Below are 19,992 nucleotides of genomic sequence, written 5' to 3' on the forward strand. Positions count from 1 at the left end.
AAGAAGGAAAAAAACATAAGTCGCACTGGAGTATAAGTCTGATTTTTGGGGGAAATTTATTTGATAAAACCCAACACCAAGAATAGACATTTGAAAGGCAATTTAAAATAAATAAAGAATAGTGAACAACAGGCTGAATAAGTGTACGTTAAATGAGGCATAAATAACCAACTGAGAACGTGCCTGGTATGTTAACGTAACATATTATGGTAAGAGTCATTTAAATAACTATAACACATAGAACATGCTATACGTTTACCAAACAATCTGTCACTCCTAATCGCTAAATCCCATGAAATCTTATACATCTAGTCTCTTACGTGAATGAGCGAAATAATATTATTTGATATTTAACGGTAATGTGTTAATAATTTCACACACAAGTCGCTCCTGAGTATAAGTCGCACCCCCGGCCAAACTATGCAAAAAACTGTGTCTTATAGTCCGAAAAATACGGTACTCGTTTAAAAGACTCATATTTCCACACAAATGCAATTTTATTTTCAAAATGTCACCCAGGAGCATTTTTTTTAATGTTTTACTTGCATGCTCGTCTTTTTATTTGCTCAAATCTTGCCGACAGTTTTCTTCTACGTCGATCCGCGGTTAAGGTAAAGGAGCATGTACGGTCAAAATAAAGTGTGTGATTAATCTGCGTATATACATGATTAATGCAAACATTTTTGTGATAAATCACCTGAGTTAACTCGTTATTTTTGACAACCCTAATTATTTATTATTTCTGGCAGGCGTTGTGGCGTCCTACTCTGTTCAGTGGTGCTTAAACACCTCTGTCTCGCATTCCTCTGAGTATAGATCGATCACTCTGTTCTGAGAGAGCACAGCTCCTAAGTTCAATGTGCACAATTATTATGCTAATGTTTGCGTTAAACGCCGCAGACGGCGTGTCCGAGTGCTCGGCGACGCTGGACGACAGCGTGAGCGAGGAGGAGGAGGGAAGCTTCGACGAGCTCACCGATGTCACGCCTTACCTGGAGCCCGGGGTGGAGCTCTCCGTGCTCGTGGAGGTGAGGCAAGCTCGCCGGCCCTCACGTTGAAAGGGACTTGTGTTTATGACAGGAGGTTTATCTTGGTGTGTGTGCGTGTCAGTCCTGCCCATGTGAGGATAAAGTGTGTGTGTGTGTGTGTGTGTGTGTGTGTGTGTGTGTGTGTGTGTGTGTGTGTGTGTGTGTGTGTGTGTGTGTGTGTGTGTGTGTGTGTGTGTGTGTGTGTGTGTGTGTGTGTGTGTGTGTGTGTGTGTGTGTGTGTGTGTGTATGTGTGTGACAAGATGTTTGGACGGCATTCAGCAGAATAGATAACCACCATAGAGGCCCAAGTCTGGTTGTAATCGTCCGTGTTCTCCACAGGCTCAGCCGTCATGTAATTGTATGGTATGTGTTTGTGCCGCTCAGTGGATAAGCTCGGGCCACACGGTCTACGCGGAGGCCCTCTGGGACCATGTGACCATGGAGGAGCAGGAGCTGGCCTTCAAGGCCGGAGACGTAATCCGCATCCTGGACGCCTCGCACAAGGACTGGTGGTGGGGCAGGCGGCCCGACAAGGAGGCCTGGTTCCCCTCCAGCTTTGTGAGGGTGAGTGGACTTCCTGACCCGCGTGTCTAAACGCACTTCTCTTGTAAGCTGGCTCTGCTCCAAGTATGACGCTGATTAGCTGGTTTCCAAGGTGACCAGCGCTGATTGACAGGCAAACAACCACAGTAATCTTGTTTGATTGGCAGGGGAACCTCTGCTGTGTAATTGCTCATTGCTAATTCAAAGTTCCTCAACAGATGCCATTTAAAGGGAAACTGCCTGTTTTTGTTTTTTTTAATGTTTCCTATCATTCACAATCCTTATGTAAGACAATAACACACATCTTTTTTTATGCATTCTAACTCGTAAATAAACATTAGCAAAAGTCAGCTAACAATGGAGCCAATAGGGTCACTCTATTCCACCTATGAAGTGTTCTAAAAAATATCCATACACACTATAAGCATATATGTAATATAATAACAGGCACATTCATAAAAACATGTAATATTTACATAATTTGATCATTTTAAGCATACAGGGTTGTATTCATTTCACAGACGTATCACAACGTTGTCTTTTCCCTTTAACAACACTACTAATCAAGACAGACTTCATGAGAGACAATAAAGACTACTTTGGGACAAATGATGATCCAGAAACGTATATTTTTGAGCCTGAATGTAAAGAGGATGATCTACAAGTTTTAGAAGCTGTGTGCTAAACAGATGCAGCTTTAGTGAAACACTAAGCATAATGTAGCAGTATTGCTAAGTGCTAAACAAGAAATACAAACTACTGTATGAACATAATAAAACAATCACTTACTGTACAATATCTGCTCTCACTGGGATAAAGACTGATGGGATGTTTATATCTTCCTGTTAAGATGAATTAATCGTCATCCTCACCCAGGTTAAAAAAAGAAAGTGCCGCAAACGAGCGTCTTTTCGGGTTTTTCTCTGAGGCCTTGGCGATAAGACTTAAATTAAATCTCCAATTTTTTTTCACAAAACATTCGATTTAAGATTTTTTCTAATTTTTTTCTCCTGCTTTTTAAAGAAACACTTTTTTTTTTTTGACCAAAAACTAGTAGATTGAAATATTAAATCAAAATTCAAATGTGTTTAATGTTTTTATTTAGACCAAATATAAATTGTACTTTTTATGCAATTGTTTTGAAAGATCTAAATTGAGAGCATTTTTGTCTTGAATAAAATACGTCTATTAGCAAAAATGTAGCATTGCACATTGCATGCAAATCAATAATAATTTCTAACATTGAGATTAATAAAGTCAAAACGTAAAGCTTCTGTCTTTAATGAAATACTTCTGTTAGCAAAAATGTGGCATTGCACATTACAAGCAAATCAATAATAATCTCCGACATTGAGATTGATAAAGTGAACAAGTTCGAGGGCTGACTTTGAAAAAGCCATTCATGCTTTCATCAGCTCAAGACTGGACTACTGTAATGTCTTCTATAGTGGACTAAATCAGTCACTCCTCCACCAGCTCCACTTAGTACAAAATGCAGCTGCTCACCTCCTCACTAATGCTCCAAAACATGCCCACATGACCCCGGGTCTCTTAGCTCTCCTTTGTCCCCCAGTATGTTTTAGAATACATTTTAAAATCCTTCTTTTGATTTTAAGGACATCAATGGTCTGGCCTCAGCATACTTGGCTGCTATTTTAACTGTTGGCCACCCACCAATGAATCTGCGCTCATCTTTGCACACATCTTTGGAAGTACCAAGGACTAGAATTTAAAAAAAAATGGGGTAATTGTACTTTTGCCAAGTTATGGAACTCACTCCCTCACTCCTGAGTTGCGAGCCTTTACGGAGCTAGAAGCTTTTAAATGTCAACTAAACACATATTAGTTTAAACTGGCTTTTAACAAGCCATTGCCTTAAAGGCCTACTGAAATGAAATGTTTTTATTCAAACGGGAATAGCAGATCCATTCTATGTGTCATACTTGATCATTTCGCGCTATTGCCATATTTTTGCTGAAAGGATTTAGTAGAGAAAATCGACGATAAAGTTCGCAACTTTTGCTCGCTGATAAAAAAAAGCCTTGCCTGTACCGGAAGTAGCGTGACGTCACAGGAGCTAGTATTCCTCACAATTCCCCATTGTTTACAATGGAGCGAGAGAGATTCGGACCGAGAAAGTGACGATTACCCCATTAATTTGAGCGAGGATGAAAGATTCGTAGATGAGGAACGTTACAGTGAAGGACTTGAGAGGCAGTGATGGACGTATCTTTTTTCGCTCTGACCGTAACTTAGGTACAAGCTGGCGCATTGGATTCCACACTCTCTCCTTTTTCTATTGTAGATCACAGATTTGTATTTTAAACCACCTCAGATACTATATCCTCTTGAAAATGAGAGTCGAGAACGCGAAATGGACATTAACAGTGACTGAACATGTAAATACACGATTAATAATATTCAGCTTTGCGAAGCTAAAAAAATAGAAGCTAACCTAGCAACATAGCCAACGTGATAGCATCAGTCTCAAATGCAGATAGAAACTAAATAAATAAAAAACCCTGACTGGATGGATAGACAGAAGATCAAAAATACTATTAAACCATGAACATGTAAATACACGATTAATAATATTCAGCTTTGCGAAGCTAAAAAAAATAGAAGCTAACCTAGCAATGTAGCCAACGTGATAGCATCAGTCTCAAATGCAGATAGAAACTAAATTTAAAAAAACCCTGACTGGATGGATAGACAGAAGATCAAAAATACTATTGAAGTTTAAAATTGCACTTTATAAGTTAACCCGGCCGTATTGGTATGTGTTGCAATGTTAAGATTTCATCATTAATATATAAACTATCAGACTGCGTGGTCGGTAGTAGTGGGTTTCAGTAGGCCTTTAAGTGCTTTTAGGTATGAAGGTTTGTTTTAATATGTGTGCAGGTTTACTTGCTTATTTGTCCTAAAAAAGCAGTTTGTGCACCATTGTGAGGTTGTAAGGTGCTATACAAATACACCTTGATTGATTGCTTGAATAACAAAACGTAGCATTGCACATTACATGCAAATAAACAAACTCCAATACGTCAACAAAGATACCAGTTAGAGATGTCCGATAATGGCTTTTTTGCCGATATTCCAATATTGTCCAACTCTTTATTACCGATTCCGATATCAACCGATACCGATAAATATACAGTCGTGGAATTAACACATTATTATGCCTAATTTTTTTGTGATGCCCTGCTGGATGCATAAACCAATGTAACAAGGTTTTCCAAAATAAATCAACTCAAGTTATGGAAAAAAATGCCAACATGGCACTGCCATATGTATTATTGAAGTCACAAAGTGCATTATTTTTTTTAACATGTTAGTGCTGCAAGGGGTTCTGGGTATTTGTTCTGTTGTGTTTATGTTGTGTTACGGTGCGGATGTTCTCCCGAAATGTGTTTGTCATTCTTGTTTGGTGTGGGTTCACAGTGTGGCGCATATTTGTAACAGTGTTAAAGTTGTTCACATGGTCACCCTCAATGTGACCTGTATGTCTGTTGACCAAGTATGCAGGTCATTCACTTGTGTGTGTGAAAAGCCGTAGATATTATGTGACTGGGCCGGCACGCAAAGGCAGTGCCTTTTAAGGTTTATTGGCGCTCTGTACTTATCCCTACGTCCGTATACACAGCGGCGTTTTAAAAAGTCATAAATTGTACTTTTTGAAACCGATACCGATAATTTCCGATATTATATTTTAAAGCATTTATTGGCCGATAATATCGGCAGTCCGATATTATCGGACATCTCTAATACCAATAATCAATTAGTAGTAATAAAAATCAATCAGATCAATAAAGTGCAAACTTAAAACTTCTGTCTTGAATAAAATAATTCTGTAAATAAAAATGTAGTATTGTGTGTGTATATATATATATATATATATATATATATATATATATATATATGCAAATAAACAAGTTAAATATTGAGATGAGTGAAAACACGCAGACTTTCCATGAAGTGTCCTGGGCTCCTTGTTAGTGTGAAGTGATGTTAAAGACAATGTACACTTCATTGTACATGGAATATAAAACTATATTGACGATTAAATGCGTTACAATTCCACAAGAGTTTTGCAGCAGCACCTGCGGGTAAAAGAGCGACTGTTTTTGTGATCGCTCTGTGCATTGTTCTTATTTCTCATCACACATGCCGCGTGTAAATAATTCCACCTCAGTCAGATGCTTTTTAGTTGGAGTTTGTTATTGTCGCGGCCTTGTTCGCCTCGTAAGGAGTTGCATTTCCGGCTCGGTGCTGTTTCAGATGCTGGAATAGGTTTGTTGTGCTTCTGCCTTTTTTAAAGAAACTTTGTAGCATGCAGTCATTTGTTACACCCCTTTTACCGCAATTCTTACGCACTGACAACACTTTTCTTCGTAACAAACATCTAGCTATTGTTAGCATTAGCATAAGCCATGTTTTGCTCGGCTTGTGGATCTCTGCTAAGGAAGTAAGGGGTTGGCAAGGACTACAGAAGCGCATGGGTGCAAAAAGCATGCTGGAGGAATAGGAGAAATAAATCGATTATCTGCAACAAAAAACTCAAATTTATCGATTAAAATTGATATATTGACCAGGCCTACATTCTCACCATCTACGGGTCTAAGTTGGATGTCAAAATTGGCCAACTTCTCGGTTTATGTCCACAACCTTCTACTATCCAGGTGAGAGACATTATTTATAATCTAGAATTAACTTTCACCAACTCAGAGGCGATGCAGCACTCAGTATGTCAATATAGCAGCATAAGCTAATTAGCTCTCTGCATACTTGCCAACTCTCCCGATTTTCCCGGGAGACTCCCGAATTTCAGTGCCCCTCCCGAATATCTCCCGGGGCAACCATTCTCCCGAATTTCTCCCAACACTATTGGGGGCGTGACTTTAAGGCACTGCCTTTAGCGTCCTCTACAACCTGTCGTCACGTCCGCTTTTCCTCCATACTAACAGCGTGCCGGGCCAGTCACATAATATATGCGACTTTTAAACACACATTAGTGAATGCAAGACATACTTGGTCAACAGCCATACAGGTCACACTGAGGGTGGAGGTATAAACAACTTTAACACTGTTACAAATATGCGCCACACTGTGAACCCACACCAAACAAGAATGACAAACACATTTCGGGAGAACATCCGCACCGTAACACAACATAAACACAACAGAACAAATACCCAGAACCCCTTGCAGCACTAACTCTTCCGCTACCACCAATGCCATTCCTCAACTTTATCAGTATTTATTGCCACCTTTCCCAAATTCTTTGTCACGTGTTGCTGGCATCAAATTCTAAACTTAATAATTATTTGCAAAAAAAAAAAATGTTTATCAGTTTGAACATCAAATATGTTGTCTTTGTAGCATATTCAACTGAATATGGGTTGAAAATGATTTGCAAATCATTGTATTACGTTTATATTTACATCTAACACAATTTCCCAACTCATGGAAACGGGGTTTTTACTTGGGTAATATTCAGGTCACGACGTGTAAATGGAGTATTGTTGGATGTTTTTTTTAGACGGTTTTGTGGGTGCAATAGTGTACTCTGTTAGCTGCATTGTTAGCCACTTCGTACTTGCCATATTTTACGACTTAGAATGCATTACAGAAAAAACATGTGTTCTTGTCTTACATGGGAATTGTGAAAAAATTCCAGTTCTCTGTAAAAGTTCTCACGTGTTACCATAGCAATGCTGAGCGGATCTGATCCTTTGTGGCTGGAGTGGTTTTTGTTCTCCCCTTTTCCTAATTGCTGCTTCAATTCAGCCTGAATGTCGGCCATCTTGAGAAAAGGCAAGTAATTGGCCTCAAATATTCCAACTCTTTGACTTTCTGCCGCTACTTTGTGTTTTCAGGTGCGTGTGAACCAGGAGGACTCCAGCGCGGGGAGTGTGGAGAGCGTGGCGGACCAGGAAGACCCCGCCCCCAGAGACGCGCACAGCAGCCAGCACCGCCAGCAGATGAGGACCAATGTGGTGCAGGAGATCCTGAACACAGAGCGCATCTACATCAAGCACCTGAAGGACATCTGCGACGTGAGGCCGCCGCAATGTTCAGCTCAAGCTCTCAGCGCCCTCTGCTGGCTTCAAAAATGTTTGCTGTCCTCCTCAGGGTTACATCCGTCAGTGCCGGAAACACCCCGACATGTTCACCGAGCAGCAGTTAAGGACCATCTTCAGCAACATCGAGGACATCTACACCTTCCAGAGGCAGTTCTTTCGCGACCTGGAGAGGAAGTACAACAAAGAGCAGCCGCACCTCAGCGAAATAGGCTCCTGCTTCCTCACGCAGGTCCGCAGCCACACTCGCTGACACCCTATTGGCGCCCTTGCACCTTGGGGTTAAGTCATGCAGTCAGGTCCTCCCCAATGCCCCACCCACCACCAAAAATGTCAGAAAGATTGGAGCATGCGGAAGGAAGTTTTGACCGTTACCATTTTCCACCACAAGGGGGTGATATTGATGGCGATATCAAAGTATAGACATGATCACACCCCAACCTAAAAGCTTGATATCAGTTTGGAAGGAGATCTGATCATTTAAAGGGGAATAGCAAATCGTTCAGAATCAATATGAGAGACAAGAACAGACGTCTTTTTTTTTTATTTTATTTTTTAGGATTTTAAAGATGATAAAAAACGTTTGGAAGATGCGGCTTAAAGGAGTCACCGCTGTAACCTTCAAAGCCTCTAAAACAACTTCAAAACCCTCCATCAACATTATATATACACACTGCAAGTATATATGCAGAATATACCTGTATATATTGTAGTAATAGACGTTCATAACAATATGTAATATGTTTACCCTATTTTGATCATTTTAATCATTGCCGGAACTGATTTTCTCTGAGCATTTATTTCCGTCTTCATAGCAAGGCTCTTTCAACGTCCAGCAACCAATGTTTATTTCCGGAAACAAACGCGAGTGTTTTACAATCATGGCAGATTGGGAGTAGACAACGAAGATGACTATTTTTGTACAAATGAGGATTAACAACCTTATCTTTCTGAAGGTAAATATTAGTGGGATGAACTGGTGCTTATAGAAGGTCGGCGTGACTTTGACACTGTAAATGTGGAACTTGGAGCCAAGGTATTTTGACATAAATGGAGGGCTTACCCAAAATGAACTGGAAAAAAACGTGCCTGGCCAGCTGTACCAAAAAGCCAACTGTCCATCGAGTGAGTCACTATGATATTGATCAAGATACACACAACACATTATGTGTGTTATTTAGAGATTATGTGTGTTATTTAGAGATGTCCGATAATATCGGCCGATAAATGCTTTAAAATGTAATATCGGAAATTATCGGTATTGTTTTTTTTATTATCAGTATCGTTTTTTTTGTGTGGTTTTTTTTTTTTTTTTTTTTTAATTAAATCAACATAAAAAACACAAGATACACTTACAATTAGTGCACCAACCCAAAAAACCTCCCTCCCCCATTTACACTTATTCACACATGCATTTTCCAAGTAATTTCGAGGTAGAATGTATTGTTCCCATCAGCTGTATTGCTAGCCACCTATAACAAGCCAATTTTTTCATGTTAGACTGCCAAAAAAAAACTTTTGTCTTCTTTTTTCTCATAATGATTGTGAACAATAGGCAAAATCCCCCCCCTCCCACCCCCGCACAGTTTTGTTGCCAGGCTGCGCCAACTAGGAATACATACGAATAGGTACTAACTGATCCAGCACTTAATTTATGCTGTCATGGCATTTGTACCAATTCTGATCAGGATTTCCATTTGTGGAGCCGAGTCATAAATGTTGAAAGTTCTGCGGCAGAACTTCAGATCAAAGTTTGGCGCCTAAAGCGTAGGCAAAATTCCTTTGCAGTTTATCATCGCCCATTTGTCTAGTATCTGTTTTTTTAACCGCCACTCATTTGGTCAAAGTCTTTTGGAGGAGTTTGTTATGATAATGATAAATGGGTTATACTTGTATAGCGCTTTTCTACCTTCAGGTTGGCATACAACCCCTGTTTTGAGCTGACAGAAACCAAGATGGCTGACTTTTAAAATTTGTTTTTTTACTTTTATGTACATGGACGTCTCCAGCTATTTTTGAGACGATACATGAATCTGGTGGCAGGGGCTAATTTTTACTTATTTTCAAGGGGCCGCTAATAGTCATTTTGAAATGTTGTGTTCGATCATACTTGCCAACCTTGAGACCTCCGATATCGGGAGGTGGGGGGGGGGGGGGCGTGGTTGGGGCGGGGGGCGTGGTTAAGGGCGTGGTTAAGAGGAGAGTATATTTACAGCTAGAATTCACCAACTCAAGTATTTCATATATATATATGTATATATATGAAATACTTAACTTTCAGTGAATTCTAGCTATATATATATATATATATTTAATTATACATATAAATAAAATAAATACTTTAATTTCAGTGTTCCGGAGGCTATCCAGTAGATGGCAGCATTGTCCTGTTTAACTTCTCCGGTCATGAATGAGTATATCATTTCGGCCACCGTGTTCAATGGAGAAGTCTGTTCTACAAAATGTACAGGCAACATACATACCCCTTCCCCTTCGAACTGTCCTGGATGAAATTCTTGTTTCCATTCGTTTTGGAACTTGCAAGCGTATTTCTTCATCTTGCTCGTCGACGGCGTCGCCATGTCTTTAACTTCCTCGATCTTCTGCTTCGTCTCCTTGTTGTGTGCGCAGTTGTGTATTCTACTCTCTAAAAGCCGTAGATGTTATGACGTCATTGGGCAGGCAAGCTGTTTATATTGTGGGAAAGCGGACGTGAGAACAGGCTGTCCCCACTCAGGTCCGCATTGAGCTGGAGGGGGCGTGGCCTCCAGCTCCGCCTGAATACCGGGAGTTTGTCGGGAGAAAATTTCCGCCGGGAGGTTATCGGGAGAGTCTCCCGCTAAAAACGGGAGGGTTGGCAAGTATGTGTTCGATACCCACGAAATGTAATTTTTTTGCCAGTTAAAGGCCTCAAAAATGCGATAGAAGTTAGAGAAAAATACTGCATGGAGCTTTGCTGCTCGGGCACTAACAAGCCAAACGGAACATCTTCTGTCCCACAGGGAAAAGGCTTCTCCATCTACTCCGAGTACTGCAACACTCACCCAGCAGCCTGCGCCGAGCTGCAGCGCCTCATGAAGTCCGGCCGATACAAGCAATTCTTTGAGATCTGCCGCCTCCAGCAGCGGATGATCGACATCTCCATCGCCGGCTTCTTGCTCACACCTGTGCAGAAGATCTGCAAGTACCCCCTGCAGCTGGGCGAGCTGCTCAAGTACACCCCCAGGGGCCACAGGTACGCCTCAGTCATCACAGCCGCGCTAATGTTACAGCATGCCCAGACACCTCCTCAAACGTGTTTCAATGGAGGCTGCGGGACATGGACGGATCACATGATGACACTTTATAGCATATGTATGCGCGATAGTAGGCCTTCCTGGTTCATTCCTCTCTATTTCCCACGTGCTGCAGTGACTACTGTGGCGTGAGCGACGCGTACGAGGCCATGAAGAAGGTGGCCAGTCTGATCAACGAGAAGAAGAGAAGGCTGGAGAGCATCGACGCCATCGCTCACTGGAAGGTGGCCATTCTCCGCTGGGAGGTGACTTGTATGCTCCAACTTCTTTTTGTAAAAGTTAAGGTGTGAAAGAACTCTTGGTAAAAGACATGAAGAAAGGGTTAGGACAGGGGTTGGCAACCCAAAATGTTGAAAGAGCCATACTAATATGGCTCTTTCTGTCTGGACCCACAAAAAATTAAGCGCCTTATATAGGTGTTATAATGAATGCAACACCTGATGTGTCTATATTAAGTTAAAGTTAAAGTGCCAATGATTGTCACACACACACTAGGTGTGGCGAAATTATTCTCTGCATTTGACCCATCACCCTTGATCACCCCCTGGGAGGTGAGGGGAGCAGTGAGCAGCAACGGTGGCCGCGCCTGGGAATCATTTTGGTGATTTAACCCCCGATTCCAACCCTTGATGCTGAGTGCCAAGCAGGGAGGTAATTGGTCCCATTTTTATAGTCTTTGGTACCGTTAGCCTACTATCAAAATGACTGTGTCGCAGGCTGACGCACATTTTTGTTGACAGAAATGTAAAAATGTGTAGAATAAATATTATAACATTGAACATTAGTAATATGGTGGGTTCTTAGAGGGTGAGATATCTCCTGGAAATTACTGGCTTAGAATGGCCAAAGGTATAGATGTGTGTGCAAGTTAAATTAAACTGCAGGATGTCTTATTCTAGTGGATTTATTACAATTTTTGCAAGCTGGGCAACGTTTGCTGTGGTCTGGAACAACATGGCACACAAACAACTATCAGAAATGCAACCAATGTTACATACAGATAACGCGTCATGAGACATGCAAATATAAATTAAATACACAAAGGACATAAGTAAAGGAAATTAAATGAGCTCAAATACACCTACAAACGAGGCATAATGATGCTAGCCTAAATAGCATGTTAGTATGGATTAGCTTGCAGTCATGTTTTAACCAAATATGCCTGATTAACACTCCACAAGTCAATAACATCAACAAAGCTCACCTTTGTGCATTTATGCACAGTATAAAACATTTGGTGGACAAAATGAAACATAGGAGTGGCATAAAACACGTCTTTCTGTGGGAGCGTCATGTAAACAGAGTGTTGCATCACAGTCCACACTACTACGGTGAGTTCAAGAACCGCCGAAATTAGTAGGACAAAACGACACTCGCCAAATACTCTCATCAGTGAAGCATAAACACAAACTTATAAACAGTTTGCCCTCCTACAGAAACCATATTAAAACAAAAAATATATTTTTTCCCCACACCTTTTTCCATTTTCATACTTTTTTGTAAAAGCTCCAGGGAGCCACTACGATGGCACGAAAGATATGCGGCTCTGAGCCGCGGGTTGCCGACCCCAGAAGTTCAACTTTTTCCTGCTTCTTTTCAGATGTGTTGAACTGTGCAAATGTAACCACATGAGGTTCCTTAAAGTAGTGTTTCTTAACCATAGGGCCAAAGCCCATTGTTGGGCCGCCAAAAGATATAAGTTTCTCAGCTCTGGTCCATATTGGCTGCAGGGGTATTCAGTTGTAATTAAGGATGGGTACCGAAACCGGTACTTTTTTGGCACCGACCGAATCCCGCCGGTCCTATTAGGCACCGATTCACATAAAATCCAACTGTGCCATCTTATGGTACCTGGGTTGCGCGGCTCCGACCAAATCCCGCTGGTCCTATTGGGCACCGATTCACTTAAAATCCAACTGTGCCATCTTACGGTACCTGGGTTGCGCCCAGTTGCCGACTCAGCCGGCCGCCTCTTCACATTTCGCTGCTTGCCGATCACTCCAGCAGCACTGAGAGCCTCGGTAATGTTACAATTTTCAATGCCAACAGAAATTTACTGAAAACACTCCAATGGAAGTTGAGTTCAGCTCCACAATTCATACAAACGCGCTAGCTTGATGCCAATTTGTTTCGGCTTTGCTATTGACTTGCTACTGATTAGCATTAGCAAGGTTACATGGTGATTTCAACACCTCCAAATGTGTTAATGAAAACTACAACTAATATGCACATTACAATCAAACAGCTGGTGCGTAATAAGTACAATACTTACATTAATAACACGTTTTAGGGCGCAACAAAAGACGAGATTTATCAAAGACTGAACTGACTAGCCAACTTACCATAAACTGTACACTACTGCCATCTAACCTCTTGAACTTGCAACTGTAATTGTACAGTAACCTAATGTACTTGAAAAGACTAAGAAATGTGATAATGAAAACAAGCTATAACAACTGGACAGCAGTTATCATCCATCCATTTTCTACCGCTTGTCCCTTTCGGGGTTGCGGGGGATGCTGGAGCCTATCCCAGCTGCATTCGGGCGGAAGGCGGCGTACACCCTGGACAAGTCGCCACCTTATCACAGAGCCAACACAGATAGACAGACAACATTCACACTCACATTCATAATCAATTCATTTTTAAACTTTGTAATACCATATTTTTTGGAGTATAAGTCGCTCCGGAATATAAGTCGCACCGGCCGAAAATGCATAATAAAGAAGGAAAAAAACATATATAAGTCGCACTGGAGTATAAGTCGCATTTTTGGGGGAAATGTATTTGATAAAAGCCAACACCAAGAATAGACATTTGAAAGGCAATTTAAAATAAATAAAGAATAGTGAACAACAGGCTGAATAAGTGTACATTATATGAGGCATAAATAACCAACTGAGAAGGTGCCTGGTATGTCAACGTAACATATTATGGTAAGAGTCATTCAAATAACTATAACATATAGAACATGCTATACGTTTACCAAACAATCTGTCACTCCTAATCGCTAAATCCCATGAAATCTTATACGTCTAGTCTCTTACGTGAATGAGCTAAATAATATTATTTGATATTTTACGGTAATGTGTTAATAATTTCACACATAAGTCGCTCCTGAGTATAAGTCGCACCCCCGGCCAAACAATGAAAAAAACTGCGACTTATAGTCAGAAAAATACGGTACATTTTTTAATTTTATTATAAAAACAATTATTTTTCATTAACACACACAAATGTACCGAAAATTGGTACCGTTTGAGTTCTGGTTTCGGTTCAAATTTGAAGGGTACCCATTCCTGGTTGTAATACACTTTTCTACCACTTGTGGCAGTAATGACAATATTTTAAAAAAACAGAAGTCTGCAACTAAAGTCAGAGGCAACTTTCTTAAGCGTAAAAAATATGACTAAAGTAGTGAAGCGGCATTTTTATTTGCACTTAAATTATTACTGTTAATTTAGTTAGAATGTATTGATTTTAGCACTGCATAAATGTACTTTTCATCTGTTTTTATGAGTCGCTTCTACTGCAGTATACAGTATTTGTTTGGTATTTAGCAATCAGCCTGACTTAAGCCTTGATAATAATCTTTGTGATTAACACATGCTTTCATACCATTTGAAAAGTTTGTAAACCGTAAGTAGTTTAGGTGTAAATATTGAATACGATTAAAATCAAAAGTAAGATTGCTAATTAAGTGTAAACATTTGAGTGGGTTGGCCGCTGCGTAGTGGAAAGGTTTTCTTACCTATTGATACCTGTTTTTGTGTCTTTGTGGGATCTGCATAAGTCCCAAAGATGTGAAATCAAAGCATGGAGGTTTATTTATTTTTCATCAGTTATTTATGAGCACCTTATTATGCAATATATGTAGTATTTATTTTTCTTATCAGACTAGCCTAAGGTTTATGTGTTCAATAAATAATATTTGAGATGAACACATGATTTCATATCATTTGACAAGGTTTAATACAATTAAAGTGGAAAAATTGGGTCCCGAAGTTTAAAAGGTTAAGAACCCCTGACCTAGACCACAAGGAAGTGTTTTAAATGTAGATTTGAAATCATCATAGTTTCCCCTTTCATGTAACTTGTTAATAAAAATGTCTAAAACAAACAACATTATTCTACCTTGAGCTGTTTGTGGCCTGTATTCATCTGGATTGTCTCCATGCTGCAGGGACCTGACGTGCTGGTGCGCAGCTCCCAGCTCATCCACTCGGGAGAGCTGACCCGAGTTCTCCGACAGGGCAAAGTGCAGCAGCGCAGCTTCTTCCTCTTCGACCACCAGCTGGTCTTTTGCAAGAAGGACGTCCTGCGCAGGGACCTCCTCTACTACCGGGGACGGCTGGACATGGACCACACCGAGGTGGTGGACATGCCCGACGGGCGGGACGCGGACCTGTGCCTGAGCCTGAGGAATGCTGTGCGGCTGCGTCACGCCTCCACCCTGGAGTTCGTGTGCGTGCTGTGCTGCAGGAAGCCGCAGGACAAGCAGAGGTGGCTGCAGGCCTTCGCTGACGAGAGACAGCGAGTCAAGGAGGACCAAGAGATGGGTGAGCAACAACGTCATTAAAAAGCATTTAAAAGTTTTACCATATTTTTTGGACTATAGAGCACACCGGTATATAAGCTGCACCCACAAATTTAAAAAGAAGAAAATATTTTCCATATATTAGTCGTGCCTGACTAAAAGACGCAGATATATAAGTTGTAAAATTAGTTATTTGCACAGAAAGATTCTGCAAATGTTTATTTACATACCTTAATTGTTTCCAAACGGTGTCTGTAACGCGGCAGTAAAATGGCTGATCAAACAAAACGGAAGTCATCGTCATGGACCCACTGGCTGCGGACGCTAGCTCTCCAATCAGCTAAACGGAATCAATAACTCCACGGTGACGTTTTGGTAAATTTACTGAGGAATTTGTGAAACTGAAACAATACAAAAAGAATGCCATTGTAATACAATAGTACTAACACAGGACACTTGTAAACGTGTTAGCATATTGGCTAATGCTAACGACTCTAGCTTTATTACATTACAATAGTACGTACAAATGTGCATGAAACACTCCTACAGACATCACACATGGAATGGTTTAGTCAATAATTGTTTTAGTTATATTGTAAACTTTGCAAACGTTGCTTGGAAGAATCAACTCTAGTAGAAAGGCTATGGACGACTAGAAGACGAAACGGCACTTCTACTTCGGGTTCAAAGCTTTAAACAGCAGTATTTCACATTCACACAGCAGTACCTGCAGTGAGCGAACTCGTCCAAAACATGGCGCCCTAGCACAAACAATAACACAGCATTTAAGGGTCTTTGCATGTGTTTAATAAAAACTATTTGCATTATGGCGGTAAGTGAAGAAAAATCCATAAATCAGTTGCACACTTCTATAAGCCTAAAAGGTAGCAGCTTAAAGTCCATAATATACGGCGTGTGTGTGTATATAATAAGTACCTACAGTAGAACTTTGGCATTAAATTAGTTTTAAGTTGCATTAAAGGGCATACAATTAGATCTGTTGAAACCTGCATGAACCGTATTTAAAGATGTTTGCTTTGTTTTGCAGGAATAGAAATCAGCGAGGAGCAAAGAAAACAAGCTATTGCTAATGCCAGAAGAGCCAAACAAGGCAAGATCAAAAGTAAGGAGACAGTTTTCTTCTTTCGTTTGTTCAAGGGCTTATTTAGTGTCAGGTTCAAACACTGATGACATCTATTAAACAAGACAAGAAGCAAGGAATCAAACAGGGACAGAATTAAATTTGGCTCAGTGAGGAGAAACACGTACACCTGTACCCTTGCACAGTGTCACCACGCTCTGACGTAAGATTGTACGCCTCCTCTTTTATTTGGACTTTCCCTGATTACATGGCAACAGCTGTTTCTAAGGGAGGGGGGTCGTAAACAGCCATCGCCTTTGATTAAAAACAGTTCAAAGAAAAGGTCGTAAACAGTTTACAGAAAAGGTGCCTGGAGGGGAGTCAGGCCCTGCATTCTCTCCGCTTTGTAGATCTCGGGTCAGGACAAAATCTTTCTGTGGATTACAATACATCAAAGAAACAGAACACCTTCATGTTGATTCGCATCCTACACAGTGGAGTTTTACAAGCCTTTGGATTGGTAAGATCAAAGACAGCTTTTGTCCTCTCGCAGGGCGAGCTGAACTCAATGTAACAAAGTTTTGTGATAACTTAGATACAATTATTCTGACATTTAGTCATTTGGGGGCCAGGGCAACCCTCGTCATTGGGGCCGTGCACATACCAAAAATATGTAATTTAGCATGTTAGATACTACCTTGCAAGAGCTGCACATTGAAGCTTGGCAAGGTCTGCAGTGAGTATAACTATTACTGTAATTGGTACAAAACATTAATCAACATTTAATAAAGTGAAAGCCATTTTTCAGAGATGATTATTTTGTTAGCGCTGTTGGACTGAATCTGGCCAAAGCGCTGTTATAGTGTAGGCTGGAAGTGTGACTGGTGGGAAAAAGAGACAACAACACTACTAGTCATGAGAGACAGCAAAGACTACTTTGGGCCAAATGATGATCCTGAATATAAGGAGGATGATCTACACGTTTTAGAAGCTGTGTGCTTCAATGGGCTTTCCCGGTTAAAATTCCGAGTAGTAACTTCCCAATACAAATGTAACGCTTGCACATAGACATTTGCATCGACTTCTGTCCTTTTAACGAATGGGGAAAAGGGGAAGTGACTTATGCCGTAAAGCAAATCAGCATGTTTGTAGTCTTTTTTTCTGTGGCGGGGTTCCTCAAGGTCTACATCGCTAAGTAACTTTTCAACCTTCATAAAATATTTTCATAACTTTTGGGATAATACATGGAGTTGCAACTGGTTGAATGACACCTGTGTCATGGCCTGTGTCGCTCTCACTGGCACTTAGCAACTTTGAGGAAGGGGGCAGGAACCGTGCCACACAAAAAACTATAAATGTGCTGTCTGCTTTACAGCAAACGTCACTCCCCTTTCCTCATTCCTTAAAAAGACAGAATGCCGCCAGAAAACTAAAAGAAGAAGAATGCCTACATGCAAATACTGCTATCATGGCAGAAGCACCAAAACAAACAAAGAAACAAAAAGTTTTGTCTGAGGAGACCCATCCATCCATCCATTTTCTACCGCTTGTCCCTTTCGAGGTTGCGGGGGGCACTGCAGCTGCATTTGGGTGGAAGGCGGGGTACACCCTGGACAAGTCGCCACCTCATCGCAGGGCCAACACAGATAGACAGACAACCATTCACACTCACATTCACACACTAGGTTCAATTTAGTGTTGCCAATCAACCTATCCCAGGTGCATGTCTTTGGAGGTGGGAGGAAGCCGGAATACCCGGAGGGAACCTACGCAGTCACGGGGAGGCAAAAAGAAAAAAACGGAGACTACCCGGATAAAAGGACAGTCAAGGATCAACATTGCCCCAGCTTTCACTCTGTGGCGTGAGCTCAAAGACGAAGAATTTCAGACCGTTGCTACATTGGCTCTGTTCCTGCTAAAGTAGTAAGGGACTTTCGATGCTCAAATCAAAATGATAATGCTAATCTTAGCTATCTGAAATTTGCGTAGTAGCAATATATTGCACACTACTTCCTTGAAAAAACTTCCGCCGGTCTTTCTTTGCTTCAGACCTGCATCTGCCCCGATACATTCTTGGTAGTAGTGTCATGTTTGTAGCCCAATCCAAGATAATTTATTGATAGTGTCTGCTATTTAACATTAGCATAGCCATCAGAGACGTCATATTTGTGCCAATATTACAACGGACATCATGTCAGTGGGACGCTTCATGGGAAATGTGGTCTCCTTCAGGCAAAACACTACCGCTTTGGTCCACTGGCGCCGCCAAAATCAACCAAAACTCTCCTTTATCTTGATAAAACCTCTCATAACCGCGCCAACAGGTTTGGTTTGGTCTGTGTTCCGGAATCAAGTCTGCACATGTGCAGTAAAACAGAAAGGGAGGAGCTGTCAAACCATCATGATTAAGTATTTTTGTGTATTTTTAAGCGCACAAATGAAGACAAAAAGATGTAACTAGAAGAAAACTTGATTCATAGTTTTTCATGAGACGTTTTGGGGCCCCAGTCAACTGCCTGTGTTTGCCTAATGGTAAGTCATGTTTAACTCCTGCTTCTTTTCATTCACTCGCAGCTGTCGGCTACTCCGGCTCCGTCCCGCCGCATCACCAGACCCTCCACCCGCTTCACCAGCGCCACGTCACCATTCCCACCAGCGTGCCTCAGCAGCAGGTCTTCTCTCTGGCCGAGCCCCCCAAGAGGAAACCCTACCAGCTGCTCCACAGCTTCACCCGCGGTGCCTTGTTTTGGAAAGGAGGCTCCGCCCCTTCCTAACCGTCCCGTGAATGTGCCGACACGTTAGTGTGCGTGTGTTGTTGCGGACGCTGAAAACTAGTGTTAAAAATACTGACTGTGATGAAGATGCTGCTCACTTCTTCTTCTTAAGCCTCGTTTCTCTTTGTGACTCCGCCTCCTCCATGTTAACTGTGACAATGATGTACATTCTGCTTTTATGTTGACTTATTTTATTGCAGAAAGGCTGGACCCTTTTTTCTTTGTCTTTTTCACTGTCACGTCTGTCTATTAACGCTGTAAATAAAAACTCTTGTACTCTTAAAGCAGACATTTTGCAGCGGAGTCGATGAACGTAACGTGAGCCTCTCCACCCGTGTCGTATTTCTCGCAACGCGCGGCGTGCTGGCTGTGTTCGCGCGGCGCCGAGCTCGCGTCTCCCTCGTAACTTCAGGATGTGTCTTTTCCAAGCAAACGGGTCGGAGGCTTTCAGGCGCTCGTGAGGGATGCCTGCGTCATGGGCTCTGAGGAGGACAGCGGCGAGGTGGACGCATCTCAACACGACGCTGCCAGTGTAAGAACATTCTCTTCTTTAAAACAGATGCTGTGTATGGAGTGATATTTACTTTTTACTCATGCGTAAAAAAAAAAAAGATTTTCCTAAATTAATACAATTCACAAGTAGGAAAAA

The 19,992-nt window shown here is 41.3% G+C and overlaps 2 protein-coding genes across 3 annotated transcripts in view; both read left to right on the forward strand.

Annotated features, from left to right (window-relative positions):
• spata13 (spermatogenesis associated 13) overlaps window positions 1-19,713 on the forward strand; it is a 52,330-nt gene extending 32,617 nt beyond the window's left edge. The window contains exons 5-13 of one of the 2 annotated variants that reach the window (XM_062020872.1): window positions 901-1,028; window positions 1,414-1,593; window positions 7,452-7,631; window positions 7,708-7,887; window positions 10,658-10,890; window positions 11,067-11,196; window positions 15,135-15,510; window positions 16,537-16,611; window positions 19,144-19,713. In XM_062020872.1, the coding sequence (XP_061876856.1) occupies window positions 901-1,028; window positions 1,414-1,593; window positions 7,452-7,631; window positions 7,708-7,887; window positions 10,658-10,890; window positions 11,067-11,196; window positions 15,135-15,510; window positions 16,537-16,611; window positions 19,144-19,343 (1,682 nt within the window). In that variant the 3' untranslated portion in view covers window positions 19,344-19,713. The remainder of the gene's footprint in view (window positions 1-900; window positions 1,029-1,413; window positions 1,594-7,451; window positions 7,632-7,707; window positions 7,888-10,657; window positions 10,891-11,066; window positions 11,197-15,134; window positions 15,511-16,536; window positions 16,612-19,143) is intronic. The other variant, XM_062020873.1, reaches the window with a different exon arrangement.
• tmprss7 (transmembrane serine protease 7) overlaps window positions 19,651-19,992 on the forward strand; it is a 30,672-nt gene continuing 30,330 nt past the window's right edge. Inside the window, exons 1-2 of the mRNA XM_062022160.1 lie at window positions 19,651-19,661; window positions 19,773-19,875. Of these exons, the coding sequence (XP_061878144.1) occupies window positions 19,651-19,661; window positions 19,773-19,875 (114 nt within the window). The remainder of the gene's footprint in view (window positions 19,662-19,772; window positions 19,876-19,992) is intronic.

This window comes from Entelurus aequoreus, linkage group LG15 (genome assembly GCF_033978785.1).
Source record: "Entelurus aequoreus isolate RoL-2023_Sb linkage group LG15, RoL_Eaeq_v1.1, whole genome shotgun sequence".
Classification (NCBI taxonomy): domain Eukaryota; kingdom Metazoa; phylum Chordata; class Actinopteri; order Syngnathiformes; family Syngnathidae; genus Entelurus; species Entelurus aequoreus.